Source organism: Coregonus clupeaformis, unplaced genomic scaffold (assembly GCF_020615455.1).
Source record: "Coregonus clupeaformis isolate EN_2021a unplaced genomic scaffold, ASM2061545v1 scaf1556, whole genome shotgun sequence".
Taxonomy (NCBI): domain Eukaryota; kingdom Metazoa; phylum Chordata; class Actinopteri; order Salmoniformes; family Salmonidae; genus Coregonus; species Coregonus clupeaformis.
This window is the reverse complement of record NW_025535010.1, coordinates 10282-25098: the sequence shown is the minus strand read 5'-3', so window position 1 is coordinate 25098 and position 14817 is coordinate 10282. Positions and strand designations below refer to the sequence as shown.

At 42.7% G+C, this 14817-nt stretch overlaps 1 protein-coding gene across 1 annotated transcript; it reads left to right on the top strand.

The window, feature by feature from the left end:
• The first annotated feature begins 8056 nt into the window (after positions 1 to 8056).
• Positions 8057 to 12838, top strand: LOC121556219 (stonustoxin subunit beta-like). Its single transcript, XM_045218414.1, has 2 exons — positions 8057 to 8069; positions 12282 to 12838. The coding sequence occupies exons 1-2, from the start codon at positions 8057 to 8059 to the stop codon at positions 12836 to 12838; spliced, it is 570 nt and encodes a 189-aa protein (XP_045074349.1).
• Positions 12839 to 14817: the final 1979 nt, after the last annotated feature.

Sequence of the window (14817 nt, the reverse complement as noted above, 5' to 3'; positions counted from 1 at the left end):
ATGGAGTGGCTTAGTGTCCTGTTCTCTCCTCCCCCCAACAACGAGCCATATGGAGTGGCTTAGTGTCCTGTTCTCTCCTCCCCCAACAACGAGCCATATGGAGTGGCTTAGTGTCCTGTTCTCTCCTCCCCAACAACGAGCCATATGGAGTGGCTTAGTGTCCTGTTCTCTCCTCCCCCAACAACGAGCCATATGGAGTGGCTTAGTGTCCTGTTCTCTCCTCCCCCAACAACGAGCCATATGGAGTGGCTTAGTGTCCTGTTCTCTCCGCCCCCAACAACGAGCCATATGGAGTGGCTTAGTGTCCTGTTCTCTCCTCCCCCCAACAACGAGCCATATGGAGTGGCTTAGTGTCCTGTTCTCTCCTCCCCCAACAACGAGCCATATGGAGTGGCTTAGTGTCCTGTTCTCTCCTCCCCCAACAACGAGCCATATGGAGTGGCTTAGTGTCCTGTTCTCTCCCCCCAACAACGAGCCATATGGAGTGGCTTAGTGTCCTGTTCTCTCCTCCCCCAACAACGAGCCATATGGAGTGGCTTAGTGTCCTGTTCTCTCCTCCCAACAACGAGCCATATGGAGTGGCTTAGTGTCCTGTTCTCTCCTCCCCCCAACAACGAGCCATATGGAGTGGCTTAGTGTCCTGTTCTCTCCTCCCCCAACAACGAGCCATATGGAGTGGCTTAGTGTCCTGTTCTCTCCTCCCCCAACAACGAGCCATATGGAGTGGCTTAGTGTCCTGTTCTCTCCTCCCCCAACAACGAGCCATATGGAGTGGCTTAGTGTCCTGTTCTCTCCCCCAACAACGAGCCATATGGAGTGGCTTAGTGTCCTGTTCTCTCCTCCCCCCAACAATGAGCCATATGGAGTGGCTTAGTGTCCTGTTCTCTCCTCCCCCAACAAAGAGCCATATGGAGTGGCTTAGTGTCCAGTTCTCTCCTCCCCCAACAACGAGCCATATGGAGTGGCTTAGTGTCCTGTTCTCTCCTCCCCCAACAACGAGCCATATGGAGTGGCTTAGTGTCCTGTTCTCTCCTCCCCCAACAACGAGCCATATGGAGTGGCTTAGTGTCCTGTTCTCTCCTCCCCCCAACAACGAGCCATATGGAGTGGCTTAGTGTCCTGTTCTCTCCCCCCAACAACGAGCCATATGGAGTGGCTTAGTGTCCTGTTCTCTCCTCCCCCAACAACGAGCCATATGGAGTGGCTTAGTGTCCTGTTCTCTCCTCCCCCCAACAACGAGCCATATGGAGTGGCTTAGTGTCCTGTTCTCTCCTCCCCCAACAACGAGCCATATGGAGTGGCTTAGTGTCCTGTTCTCTCCTCCCCCAACAACGAGCCATATGGAGTGGCTTAGTGTCCTGTTCTCTCCTCCCAACAACGAGCCATATGGAGTGGCTTAGTGTCCTGTTCTCTCCTCCCCCAACAACGAGCCATATGGAGTGGCTTAGTGTCCTGTTCTCTCCTCCCCCAACAACGAGCCATATGGAGTGGCTTAGTGTCCTGTTCTCTCCTCCCCCAACAACGAGCCATATGGAGTGGCTTAGTGTCCTGTTCTCTCCTCCCCCCAACAACGAGCCATATGGAGTGGCTTAGTGTCCTGTTCTCTCCTCCCCCAACAACGAGCCATATGGAGTGGCTTAGTGTCCTGTTCTCTCCTCCCCAACAACGAGCCATATGGAGTGGCTTAGTGTCCTGTTCTCTCCTCCCCCCAACAACGAGCCATATGGAGTGGCTTAGTGTCCTGTTCTCTCCTCCCCCAACAACGAGCCATATGGAGTGGCTTAGTGTCCTGTTCTCTCCCCCCAACAACGAGCCATATGGAGTGGCTTAGTGTCCTGTTCTCTCCTCCCCCAACAACGAGCCATATGGAGTGGCTTAGTGTCCTGTTCTCTCCTCCCCCAACAACGAGCCATATGGAGTGGCTTAGTGTCCTGTTCTCTCCGCCCCCCAACAAACGTTTCCTAAACTACTGCCAGTAATGTTGAGACCAGGGTGGGACCCACTGACTCCTTCCTCAACAGATCAGTAATGTTGAGACCAGGGTGGGACCCACTGACTCCTTCCTCAACAGATCAGTAATGTGGAGACCAGGGTGGGACCCACTGACTCCTTCCTGAACAGATCAGTAATGTGGAGACCAGGGTGGGACCCACTGACTCCTTCCTCAACAGATCAGTAATGTTGAGACCAGGGTGGGACCCACTGACTCCTTCCTCAACAGATCAGTAATGTTGAGGCCAGGGTGGGACCCCACAGACTGTATCCTTAACAGATCAGCCAAGACAAGAAGTGGTAGCTGAGCAGCTGAAGGTCTGTCAAAGGCTAATCTCGGTTAATCCAGAACTAAAATCTGGCGTAATTTGGTCATTTCTGTTTCCGTACTGTAGTCTGTCCATGAGAGATTAGCCAAAGGTAGACTACCCAACACACGTCCAGAGTTCAAAGGTCAACTGCACCTAGAAAATAGATACAGACCGCTCGTCATCAGGAAGTTGCTCTCTGAGCAGAATGGGAGATCAACTGCACCTAGAACATAGAAACAGACCGCTCATCATCAGGAAGTTGCTCTCTCAGCAGAATGGGAGATCAACTGTACCTAGAACATAGATACAGACCGCTCGTCATCAGGAAGTTGCTCGCTGAGCAGAATGGGAGATCAACTGCACCTAGAACATAGAAACAGACCGCTCATCATCAGGAAGTTGCTCTCTGAGCAGAATGGGAAACATCTCAGTGATTTGACATGTTCTGGTAGTGAATTCAGGCTACAAGGTGAGATTATTGTGAAGTGTGTAGAGAAATTATATGTATGGTGTAATTATGGTATAGTGAATCCTGGGACAGGCGCTAACTGGGATTGGGTAAGTCAAATTCTAAAACATATAGCATATGAATATATGATAGTTCTACATTTCACATTTCGTATGAAATATGTAATTGTATCATATTTGTTCCACTATAGTGCAACGATCCTCAGTATATGAGCCACGTTACAATTCCCACCAAGTGGGTTAACCCTCTTAGTGCCAATGGCATGATGTGTCGGGTGTTTGCCTTTCACGCCAACAACCTGGGTTTGCTTCCCTGCCCCGCCGTTTGCTACAGAAGTGGGATGGTGGCCATGAGGCCATCAGAAAGCCTGGACGTGTGAGGGGGCTGAGTAGTGCCTTTGATGTCGAAAATTGTATTTGTCGTCAGTGAAACAAAAAAGTACTTTCAGAGTTTTTGTAGAATTAAGATATACTTTATTACACAGATAATAGAGCCGAGGTGGTCTGCAGAGCATCTCACTTTCCACCTCTCAGCTCTCAGTTTATATACAGTTTCATCCTTACTCATTTTACATACATTTTAGCTTAATCCCTCCCTGTTTGGTTCCTCCACCATTGTCTCCAGTTTTCACCTCTTGACCGCTCCGCCCACTTCCTTATTTTATAATAATGGTGGTATCTGACTTCTCTCCCTTCTAATTCAGTGTCTGGAAACATTAGTGGCGGGACCAAGGCCTGTCCTGTAAAAATAACAGCCCTGTAATGTAGAAATAACAGCCCTGTCCTGTAGAAATAACAGCCCTGTCATGTAAAAATAACAGCCCTGTCCTGTAAAAATAACAGCCCTGTCCTGTATAAATAACAGCCCTGTCCTGTAAAAATAACAGCCCTGTCCTGTAGAAATAACAGCCCTGTCATGTAAAAATAACAGCCCTGTCCTGTAAAAATAACAGCCCTGTCATGTAAAAATAACAGCCCTGTCCTGTAAAAATAACAGCCCTGTCCTGTAGAAATAACAGCCCTGTCATGTAAAAATAACGGCCCTGTCCTGTAGAAATAACAGCCCTGTCCTGTAGAAATAACAGCCCTGTCCTGTAAAAATAACAGCCCTGTCATGTAAAAATAACAGCCCTGTCATGTAGCAATAACAGCCCTGTCCTGTAGAAATAGCAGAGCCATTTCCTGGCTCCATTCTGACCCCCTAATTGATTCCCATACCTATCAATCGGTACTTAAACATGGCTTAAACATGGCAGGTCCATAATCAATTTCTCAATCATATACAGTTCCCACACATAGCAGGCAGTTCCAACACATAGCAGGCAGTTCCCACACATAGCAGGCAGTTCCCACACATAGCAGGCAGTTCCCACACATAGCAGGCAGTTCCCACACATAGCAGGCAGTTCCCACACATAGCAGGCAGTTCCCACACATAGCAGGCAGTTCCCACACATAGCAGGCAGTTCCCACACATAGCAGGCAGTTCCCACACATAGCAGGCAGTTCCCACACATAGCAGGCAGTTCCCACACATAGCAGGCAGTTCCCACACATAGCAGGCAGTTCCCACACATAGCAGGCAGTTCCCACACATTGCAGGCATTCTTCCAAGCCTCTTCCTTCTGTACCACTCAGTCCCAACACCTGTCATGCTGTGATTAACCATGTTTAACTTATAGTCTGAACTATGTTTAACCCCTGGCTCCGTTCCAGGAATATGCCTAAGGAGGGAGGCAAAGGGCAACAGTCTGGTTTCAGTCTCTGATAAGGCAGGACAGCCATGGATTAGGGAGGAGCGAGGAATTCGACCCGAAGTCAGATCAGATGACGAGAGAAGAAACTTCCACGCCCACAAAGGTTCTAGCATCAGGCAGGGCCATGACTACACCAGCGAGAGGAACCAATGAAGTTCCTGCCTAGCAACAGAGATGTAACTATGTTTAACCCTGGCTCCGTGCTTGTCATGTTGTGATTCACTGTTTAACTTATAGTCTACTGAGTCTAAAAGGATTGAGCTATAGTCTACTGAAAAATCCCCAATACCTTCCTGTTTTGGAGGGGGCTGTGTAGTGAGCCACAATTCCCACCATGTGGGTTAACCCTATTGCCATGTGTAGGGTGTTTGCCTTTCTCGCCAGCGACCCGGGTTCACTTCCCTGCCCCGCTGTTTGCTACAATATTAATAGCGTAGGCTACCTGTTGAACAAAGAGACTCAATAGAATGAGATAAAGGATTTTAGGATAATATAAATAAGTATCAATTTAGAGTTGTCTTTTAGGTTCAGCCTTGTAGCTGCTTTTATCAATTGGCTGAAATGTAACAAATGACATGGCCTCCGAGTTGGGAGATAACCAGGCCCAGTTTAAATCACCATGACAACCATTTCATTATTTCCCCAGTGCAGCAAGGGAATCTAGAGACTCAACCTTTGTACCCAATCACATAGGTTTACAGCAGCTCACAGTTGCAACTCCATTGCTAAGAAGTCAAACTGCTTTGGTTTAGATAAAGACATAGGTCATAATATCTGTAGCAATCAGGGTTGGGCTCAATTCAGAATTTTGGAATTGACTCCCATTCAACTCATGAGGAAGATTAATCGTCATTGAGCAAATTTCAGGTCTGCTGAGCGCAAACCTGAATGTTGTGAAAATTCTGTACAACTTTTGGCACCCGTTTACTGTGAACACTGAGGCTGTACCAGCTGCAAGTTACAGTTTTAACAGTGGCCAAGTATATTCATTTCTCTAGAAGCATGCTGAAAGTCTGTTGTTAATTTGTTTACAGAGAAATAGCATTGTATTCGGTCAAACACAACAGTTTGCTAAGAGCTGGCAGCAAGCTGCTAGGTCTGCCGTTAGAACCAGTAAAGGTCCCTTTACCACTCTTGGGTAGCGGAATGACTTTGGCTTCCCTCCAGGCCTGAGGACAAAGACTTTCCTCTAGGCTCAGATTAAAGATATGACAGATAGGAGTGCCTATAGAGTCAGCTACCATCCTCAGTAGCTTCCCATCTAAGTTGTCAATGCCAGGAGGTTTTTCATTATTGATCGATAACAAAAACAATTCTACCTCTCCCACACTTACTTTGCAAAATGTAAACTTGCAATGCTTTTCTTTCCTTTGTTTTTTTCTTATGCATGAGTACTATGGCTCAGAGTACAGGCCTGAGTCGTGCCTGTCAATGCTACAGAATCCTTCTCTGATGCGCTCTGCCTACAAAATCTACTGCATAGTTCGTTTTGTATACTAAGTCTTGCATAGTTTGCTTTATTTCAGTATGTTGGACTGAAAGTGGCTAATATTGTGTTGATTCCATCAGAATTCCCACAGTAGAGACAAATGTTAATAGTGTTAACTAATCGGGAAAACTATCAAGTTGGAGAGAACATTGCTCATGAGTTGAAATTCTAATTGGCCACATCCCACAGGAATTTGAATTTGAGTAACAGAAAGTCGAATTTAATTCAGTGCAATCAAAGATTATGGATACACTGACAAGATACGTCTCTCTGCCCTCACAATGGGTGTTGTTGTCCACAAAGCTCCCGCCTATCCTTTTCTTTGGATTGGTTCCAGCCGCCGTGTCTTTGTGAGATGCAGGGTAGGTGAACAGATGATCTCCGCATGTGTGGTTCCCACCGTGAAGCATGGAGGAGGAGGTGTGATGGTGTGGGGGTGCTTTGCTAGTGACACTGTCTGTGATTTATTTAGAATTCAAGGCACACATAACCAGCATGGCTACCACAGCATTCTGCAGCGATACGCCATCCCATCTGGTTTGGGCTTAGTGGGACTATCATTTGTTTTTCAACAGGACAATGACCCAACACACCTCCAGGCTGTGTAAGGGCTATTTGACCAAGAAGGAGAGTGATTGAGTGCTGCATCAGATGACCTGGCCTCCACAATCACCCGACCTCAACCCATTTGAGATGGTTTGGGATGAGTTGGACCGCAGAGTGAAGGAAAAGCAGCCAACAAGTGCTCAGCATATGTGAGAACTGCTTCAAGACTGTTGGAAAATCATTCCAGGTGAAGCTGGTTGAGAGAATGCCAAGAGTGTGTAAAGCTGTCATCAAGGCAAAGGGTGGCTAAAATATGAAATATATTTTGATTTGTTGAACACGTTTTTGGTTACTACATAATTCCATATGTGTTATTTCATAGTTTTGATGTCTTCACCATTATTCTACAATGTAGAAAATAGTAAAAATAAAGAAAAACCCTTGAATGAGTAGGTGTGGCCAAACTTTTGACTGGTACTGTCTATAACAACATGTTTGATGTTTTATTTACCAGATGCATGTTTATATAGACGACACCTAAAATGGATTTGAAGAGGCATTTAAATTTAATTGAATTTCACTGTATTAAATTATATTTCCTTTCATTGAAATTAAATTGAGCCCAACCCTGATTTCAACATCTGGAAAATACATATTTTCAATGTATTTTAGCACCAGGCATGCCTGTGAGGAGCTGGCACTGAACTAGACAGACACTGAGCTTAAGAGATTTAGAGACACATGAGGTGCTGAAAGTAGGGGTGCTGAAGGTGCTGCCTGATAAACCCCACATTTTTGGGGGGGATACACTACACTAGTCCCGTGTAACTCAGTTGGTAGAGTATGGCGCTTGCAACGCCAGGGTTGTGGGTTCGATTCCCACGGGGGACCAGTATGAAAAAAAAAAAATGTATTCACAAACTGTAAGTCGCTCTGGATAAGAGCGTCTGTTAAATGACTAAAATGTAAATGTAATATGGCGATGCTGGTGCCAATAAGATAGGCTATACTAATCAATTCAGTTGAGAATTTTGATAACTATAAACGACAGATGTATAGATTAGTCTTTACAGCAATAGTCATTAGCTTTCCAAACTATGATGAAATATTGCAATATGCCTGGCTGGGCCTCTCTGCTTGTCACTGACAGTCACAACTCAACAATCTATGTGGTATTTGCATAGACATTAAAAACCAGGGTATTTGCTGCGAGCGCTGCCCAAACTGCGGGCTCTTTCGACTGTAGGCAATCCATTTTTTAAAGAAACCAATGATCCTCTGTGGCCAAATCATGCTTTCTTGTGTAGTAGCCTATTTTGAATGATTGTATTTATTTCCATATAGATAAGAGCAGGCTAATTAGGCTATATCATTTTGGCTATTTAATTCCATTGACTTTAGGGGATAACTAGCTTATGGACGGGCAGCCTGTCTGTAGAGCACTTGTGATGGAGTTTTCAAAACAAATGGCCCCTGGATTGATACAAATAGTCATGATTCTGCCAGGTAGGCACAGGCTACTTTGTAGTTACCTTTTAATTGCATTTCCATCTATCCGAAGACGGTTAGGCTGTCATTATCATAGCTAACACCTACACAAAGTGGTAGACCTAGGCTATAGGCCCTACACGCACTGCACACACACACACACAGACAGGGGCATTCCGTGACATTGTTTCCTCTTCAGGAAGTAGGTTTATTTTCGGTCAATTGCACATTACTATTTCAATAAATCAGGATGATAAAACATTAAAAGCTAATTGTGAACCAAAAAACTAATGTGATGTGTACAATACAGTTGCTGTATTGGTCTAAGGCACTGCATCGCAGTGCTAACTGTGCCACTAGAGATCCTGGTTCGAGTCCAGGCGACCGGAGACCCATGGGCAGCGCACAATTGGCCCAGCGTCATCCAAGGTAGGGGAGGGTTTGGCCGGCAGGGATGTGGGATGTTTCCCACGGGGGGCCAGTATGAAAAAAAAACACAAAAAACATGTATGCATTCACTAACTGTAAGTCACTCTGGATAAGAGCGTCTGCTAAATGACTAAAATGTAAATGTAAACAGAACCAGTTACAACTGAAGTATCTGATCATCAATGAATTCGAGAAAAAGTTATTCATTTTTCAACACAGCAGCCGCAAATCATCAGGTGGGCAAATGTGCACTTGCAAATTTTTTTGGAGGAAACTATCATTTTCTTATGTATTCTATTTCATTCCATGATATTGTTGTTACAAAATAGATTTGTTTTGACTGTGATTAGGGCATGGGAATACACTAGCCTCTGCTAGGCTAAATTAACATACCAGGCATTTATAACTCACCACATGATCCTCAAACCAAAGACTGGCCAAACTCGTGTTTCTAAAAAGTAAATTCAAAGGCACTGTATAGCTTAATAAGGCATGCATCTTATACAGCCTAAATGCTCAATTTATAGGCATGTTGTTGAAGTCTATCTGAGCATCAGTAGGCTATGTGATTCAACCTGAGCATGAGTAGGCTATGTGATTCAACCTGAGCATGAGTAGGCTATGTGATTCAACCTGAGCATCAGTAGGCTATGTGATTCAACCTGAGCATGAGTAGGCTATGTGATTCAACCTGAGCATGAGTAGGCTATGTGATTCAACCTGAGCATCAGTAGGCTATGTGATTCAACCTGAGCATCAGTAGGCTATGTGATTTAACCTGAGCATCAGTAGGCTATGTGATTCAACCTGAGCATCAGTAGGCTATGTGATTCAACCTGAGCATCAGTAGGCTATGTGATTCAACCTGAGCATCAGTAGGCTATGTGATTCAACCTGAGCATCAGTAGGCTATGTAATTCAACCTGAGCATCAGTAGGCTATGTGATTCAACCTGAGCATCAGTAGGAATAAACAAGCTGAATAAACAAGCTCTGTGTTATAATGAAAGGCTTTGAGCGTCATTACGCACTAGAAGGTGACACACTGCACAAAAGTGATACTCTGCAAACGTGAATAACAGGGAACATTAGCCCAATACACATGGTCAAAGACGCACATCATAGTGATACAGTCATATAGGACCCAGCCCACTTTAAGATACAGTCTGCAACAAAATGGGACATAAGACAGAACTTTTTAAAAACACTAAACTTGCCCAGCTGACGAGCACCTCCTGATCAGTCTGAGCATGTGCCCCATTGCTGAGCCGGCTGGCATGGCAAGTTGCAGGTGAATCAACTACAGTGGCCTGAAGGGGACACAGATTCAGGTTCATTACTTAGAATCCAGAAGAACACGATAAGACCACTCTAATAATGCAGCAACAGCTGTGCTCTAGTTCAGGCTAGTTATTTCAGTTGGAGGCTAAAGAACGTGCTACAACAAGCAGCCTGTTCTATTCCAAAGGTGTAGGGGACAGGATGAGCACCCCTTGGAACACAACTATCTCATCTGGTTCCCCAAATTCCCCCTCACTACCTGTCTTTGTCGCCGGCAGCCCTACCCAGCAGCGAACGACAACCTGCCCCCATTAGAGTGAGTGCAATACAGATACTTGTAGGCTATGGAACCCAACGTTCATCAAAGCACCAGCTCTCCTCAATCACCTGCCTGAACTCTCGGATCGGCCTTATAACAGTTTCTCAGAGACCCAGGCAGAGTTGGCAAGGAGGCACCGGCATAGAGCAGTTTGTTCATGATTTGGTGAAGTCATTCCTTGCAAGCTGTAATCACAGCGTCAACACATTACTGTAGGAAATGTTTGGGTTAGTTTGGGTTAGTTTTGATAATTATCAGGTTAGTAATGATAATTGATAGTATTCAGGTTAGTTATGATAATTGATAATTGTCAGGTTAGTTATGATCGTTTACAGTTATCAGGTTAGTTATGATCATTGATAGTTATCAGGTTAGTTAGGATAATTGATAGCTAGCAGGTTAGTTATGATAATTGATAGTTATCAGGTTAGTTATGATAATTGATAGTTATCTGGTTAGTTATGATAATTGATAATTATCAGGTTAGTTATGATAATTGATAGTTATCAGGTTAGGTATGATAATTGATAGTTATCTGGTTAGTTATGCTAATTGATAGTTATCAGGTTAGTTATGATAATTGATAGTTATCTGGTTAGTTATGATAATTGATAGTTATCTGGTTAGTTATGATAATTGATAGTTATCTGGTTAGTTATGATAATTGATAGTTATCTGGTTAGTTATCAGGTTATGTATGATTATTGATAGTTATCATGTTAGTTAGGATTATTGATAACAATCCGGTTAGTTATGATCATTGATAGTTATCAGGTTAGTTAGGATAATTGATAATTATCAGGTTAGTTATGATAATTGACAGTTATCAGGCTAGTTACAGTATGATAAATGATAGTTTTCAGGTTAGTGAGAGAGATTTCCATTTACTAACTGTCTGTTCTTCTGCTCCCCCTACAGTGTGAAACCTGGTGGAGTGAACACAATAAAACCTTGGCCTAGAAAATGTGAGTGTTAACTGCTGGGAAGAATTAGCTTGTCATTACTCAGTCTTTTTTATAGTAAGGGGTTAGAAAATAATGGAATCATTTTTCAGAGCTTGCTTGATAAGTGAGCTATGTATATGTGGTTACACTGATAGGACTTCACTCTGTGGTTATGTTTTGCTGTGTGTTTGTGTTTTAAATGACCATGCAGTATAACATATCATCATTCAGCAAGTCTTAAATAACCTTTCCTTGGTCCTTTAACAACTAAAAACATTAACATTCTGATGTGGCCCTTTAATACCTAGAAACATTAACATTCTGATGTGGACCTTTAATACCTAGAAACATTAACATTGTGATGTGGCCCTTTAATACCTAGAAACATTAACATTCTGATGTAGTCATTTAATAACTAGAAACATTAACATTCTGATGTGGTCCTTTAATAACTAGAAACATTAACATTCTGATGTGGCCCTTTAATAACTAGAAACATTAACATTCTGATGTGGTCCTTTAATAACTAGAAACATTAACATTCTGATGTGGCCCTTTAATAACTAGAAACATTAACATTCTGATGTGGTCCTTTAATAACTAGAAACATTAACATTCTGATGTGGTCCTTTAATAACTAGAAACATTAACATTCGGATGTGGCCCTTTAATAACTAGAAACATTAACATTCTGATGTGGTCCTTTAATAACTAGAAACATTAACATTCTGATGCGGCTCTTTAATACCTAGAAACATTAACATTCTGATGTGGCCCTTTAATACCTAGAAACATTAACATTCTGATGTGGCCCTTTAATACCTAGAAACATTAACATTCTGATGTGGCCCTTTAATACCTAGAAACATTAACATTCTGATGTGGCCCTTTAATACCTAGAAACATTAACATTCTGATGTGGCCCTTTAATACCTAGAAACATTAACATTCTGATGTGGCCCTTTAATACCTAGAAACATTAACATTCTGATGTGGCCCTTTAATACCTAGAAACATTAACATTCTGATGTGGCCCTTTAATACCTAGAAACATTAATATTCTGATGTGGCCCTTTAATACCTAGAAACATTAACATTCTGATGTGGCCCTTTAATACCTAGAAACATTAACATTCTGATGTGGCCCTTTAATACCTAGAAACAATAACATTCTGATGTGGCCCTTTAATACCTAGAAACATTAACATTCTGATTTGATGTGAAGATGATTTGTAATATACCTGGTCTTCTCCATCAGATGCCTGTGATCTCACACTGGACCCAAACACAGTAAACAGATTCCTCTCTCTGTCTGAGGAGAACAGAAAGGTGACACGGAGGACAGAGGAGCAGCCGTATCCTGATCACCCAGAGAGATTTGAGGACTGTGAACAGGTGCTGTGTAGAGAGGGTCTGATTGGGCGCTGTTACTGGGAGGTAGAGTGGAGTGGGAGTGGGACTGATATGGGAGTGACATATAAAGGAATCAGCAGGAGAGGAGGGGGTGATGATGACTGTGTACTTGGACAGAATGACAAGTCATGGAGTCTGAGCTGCTTTAACAACCGTTACTCTGCCTGGCACAATGACAATCACACTATCATAGACGTCCCCTCCTCCAGCTCCCACAGAGTAGGAGTGTATCTGGACTGGCCAGCCGGCACTCTGTCCTTCTACAGAGTCTCCTCTGACACACTGACCCACCTGAACACATTCCACTCCACATTCACTGAGCCCCTCTATCCAGGGTTTCAGCTTTGGGATGACTCCTCTTCAATGTCTCTATGTCATGTGGTCCCTTTGCCAAACACATGATGTTTCACTGTAATCATGGTCATGTTCAGTAAGACACACTGGAAGAAGAATTGATATGAACTCTAGTCACTATTTAACAGATTATTATTATTATTATATCTAAATAGTCATGATTATACACCACTGAAGTTGATAGACATTGTAAAATAGTAATTCATAGAATGAATCACCACTGTTGTTAAAGGTTCTCATTTAGAATTCATTGATCTTGTTGTTGTTGCTTTTTCATTTGTGTTTGTAAATATTCCTGTCTGTAAAATGTTTATTTGTCAAATTGTTGACCAAACAATCCTGCTTCTGTATAAACACAATTACACTGAATGGAATTTACATGTGACAGATTTGACTAATGAAGGTCAATAAAAACAGATGACAGAAGAGCAGTTCTAAATGTTTTATTTTTTATAAGAATATTACATTTAAATCAATGGAGGCTCCTCAGAGGAGGAAGGGGAGGACCATCCTCCTCAGTGAACTTCATAAAAATGGTAAAACATTTTAAAAGTTAGCCTTTTTAGATCAAACTATACTAAACATATTAATGTCACCAAACAATTGATTAAATCACAATGAAGGTCTACAGTAGCCTCAATAGATTATCGATTATTATCCACCCTGTGTTATCAGCAAGCGAAAATAGTTGTGCCCCCTTAGTAATTTCTGATGCCCCCTTGCCAAGTTAATCCTACCGCCGGGCCTGGGTTACAGGTGAAATAAATTATGGTGAACGTACAAGGTGATGAGATTGATGCTCCTTTCCAATAAATATCGAGGGTCTTATTCTGGTGACATGTTGATCGATGCTTGGCTGCTAATGAAGGTAGTTATGTGGCACTACATTAGATCACTCAAATATGGTATCCTTGCGCGCTGCAGGATACATTCAGAGTAAGAATTAGTGATTAGTCCGGAGTCCCGGCTGGTGCTGAGGCTGACCCCCTTAAATACCTGCCGCCTCAGTACATCCACCTCTTCCTTTTCTCACCTCATTCATTTGTCTTGGAGATGAGAGGCTGGTGGTTGACAGAGGAAAAGGAAACCGGGTAGAAAGAGGGGGATACAGGGCATTCAGAAAGGACCTTTTCCACATTTTGTTACGTTACAGCATTCTACAATTGATTAATTAAATAACAGTCCTCATCAAATCAAATCAAATTTTATTTGTCACATACACGTGTTTAGCAGATGTTATAGCGGGTGTAGCGAAATGCTTGTGCTTCTAGCTCCGACAGTGCAGTAATATCTAACAAGTAATATCTAACAATTTCACAACATATACCCAATACACACAAAACTAGTAAGGAATGGAATTTAAGAATATATACATATATGGACAAGCAATGACAGAGCGGCATTGACTAAGATACAGTAGAATATTATAGAATAGAATGCAGTATATACATATGAGATGAGTAGTGCAAGATATGGAAACATTATTCATGGTTAACAAGTCTGTATATTCCACTGAGTCATATTGATACCAGTCCATTCATTGGCTGTAAAAGTGGGTAAAAACAGAAAAGCATATAACTGTAGCTATGTGGTCTTTACTTGGGTGTGTTTCAGCAGGGTGAGGTCAGAGAGATGCTTCCAAGTCAGTATTTTTCTGAACTCCTAAAATCCTTTATACAATCTGATGGGATGAATGTTCAACCCCATTTAAATAACCATAAAGTCTATATAGCACCTTTAAGTTAAGACCTCACAGATCTGTTCATGGTAAAGCAGTTCATTTAATGATAATAATTGATTCTTAAAGAATATAACTTTTAAATCATGAGCCTCATCTTGAGGAGTCACCTGTGACAGTATTCATAAAGAGTAGGAGTACTGATCTGGGATCAGTTTTTCCTTTTAGATCATAATGAAACAGATTAAATGGACAGGGGGGACCTGATCCTAGATCAGCACTCCTCCTCTGGGAAACTGCATGTATGAAACCGAACACATAGTCGTAGTCTAGTTACAGCAGGTGTTTA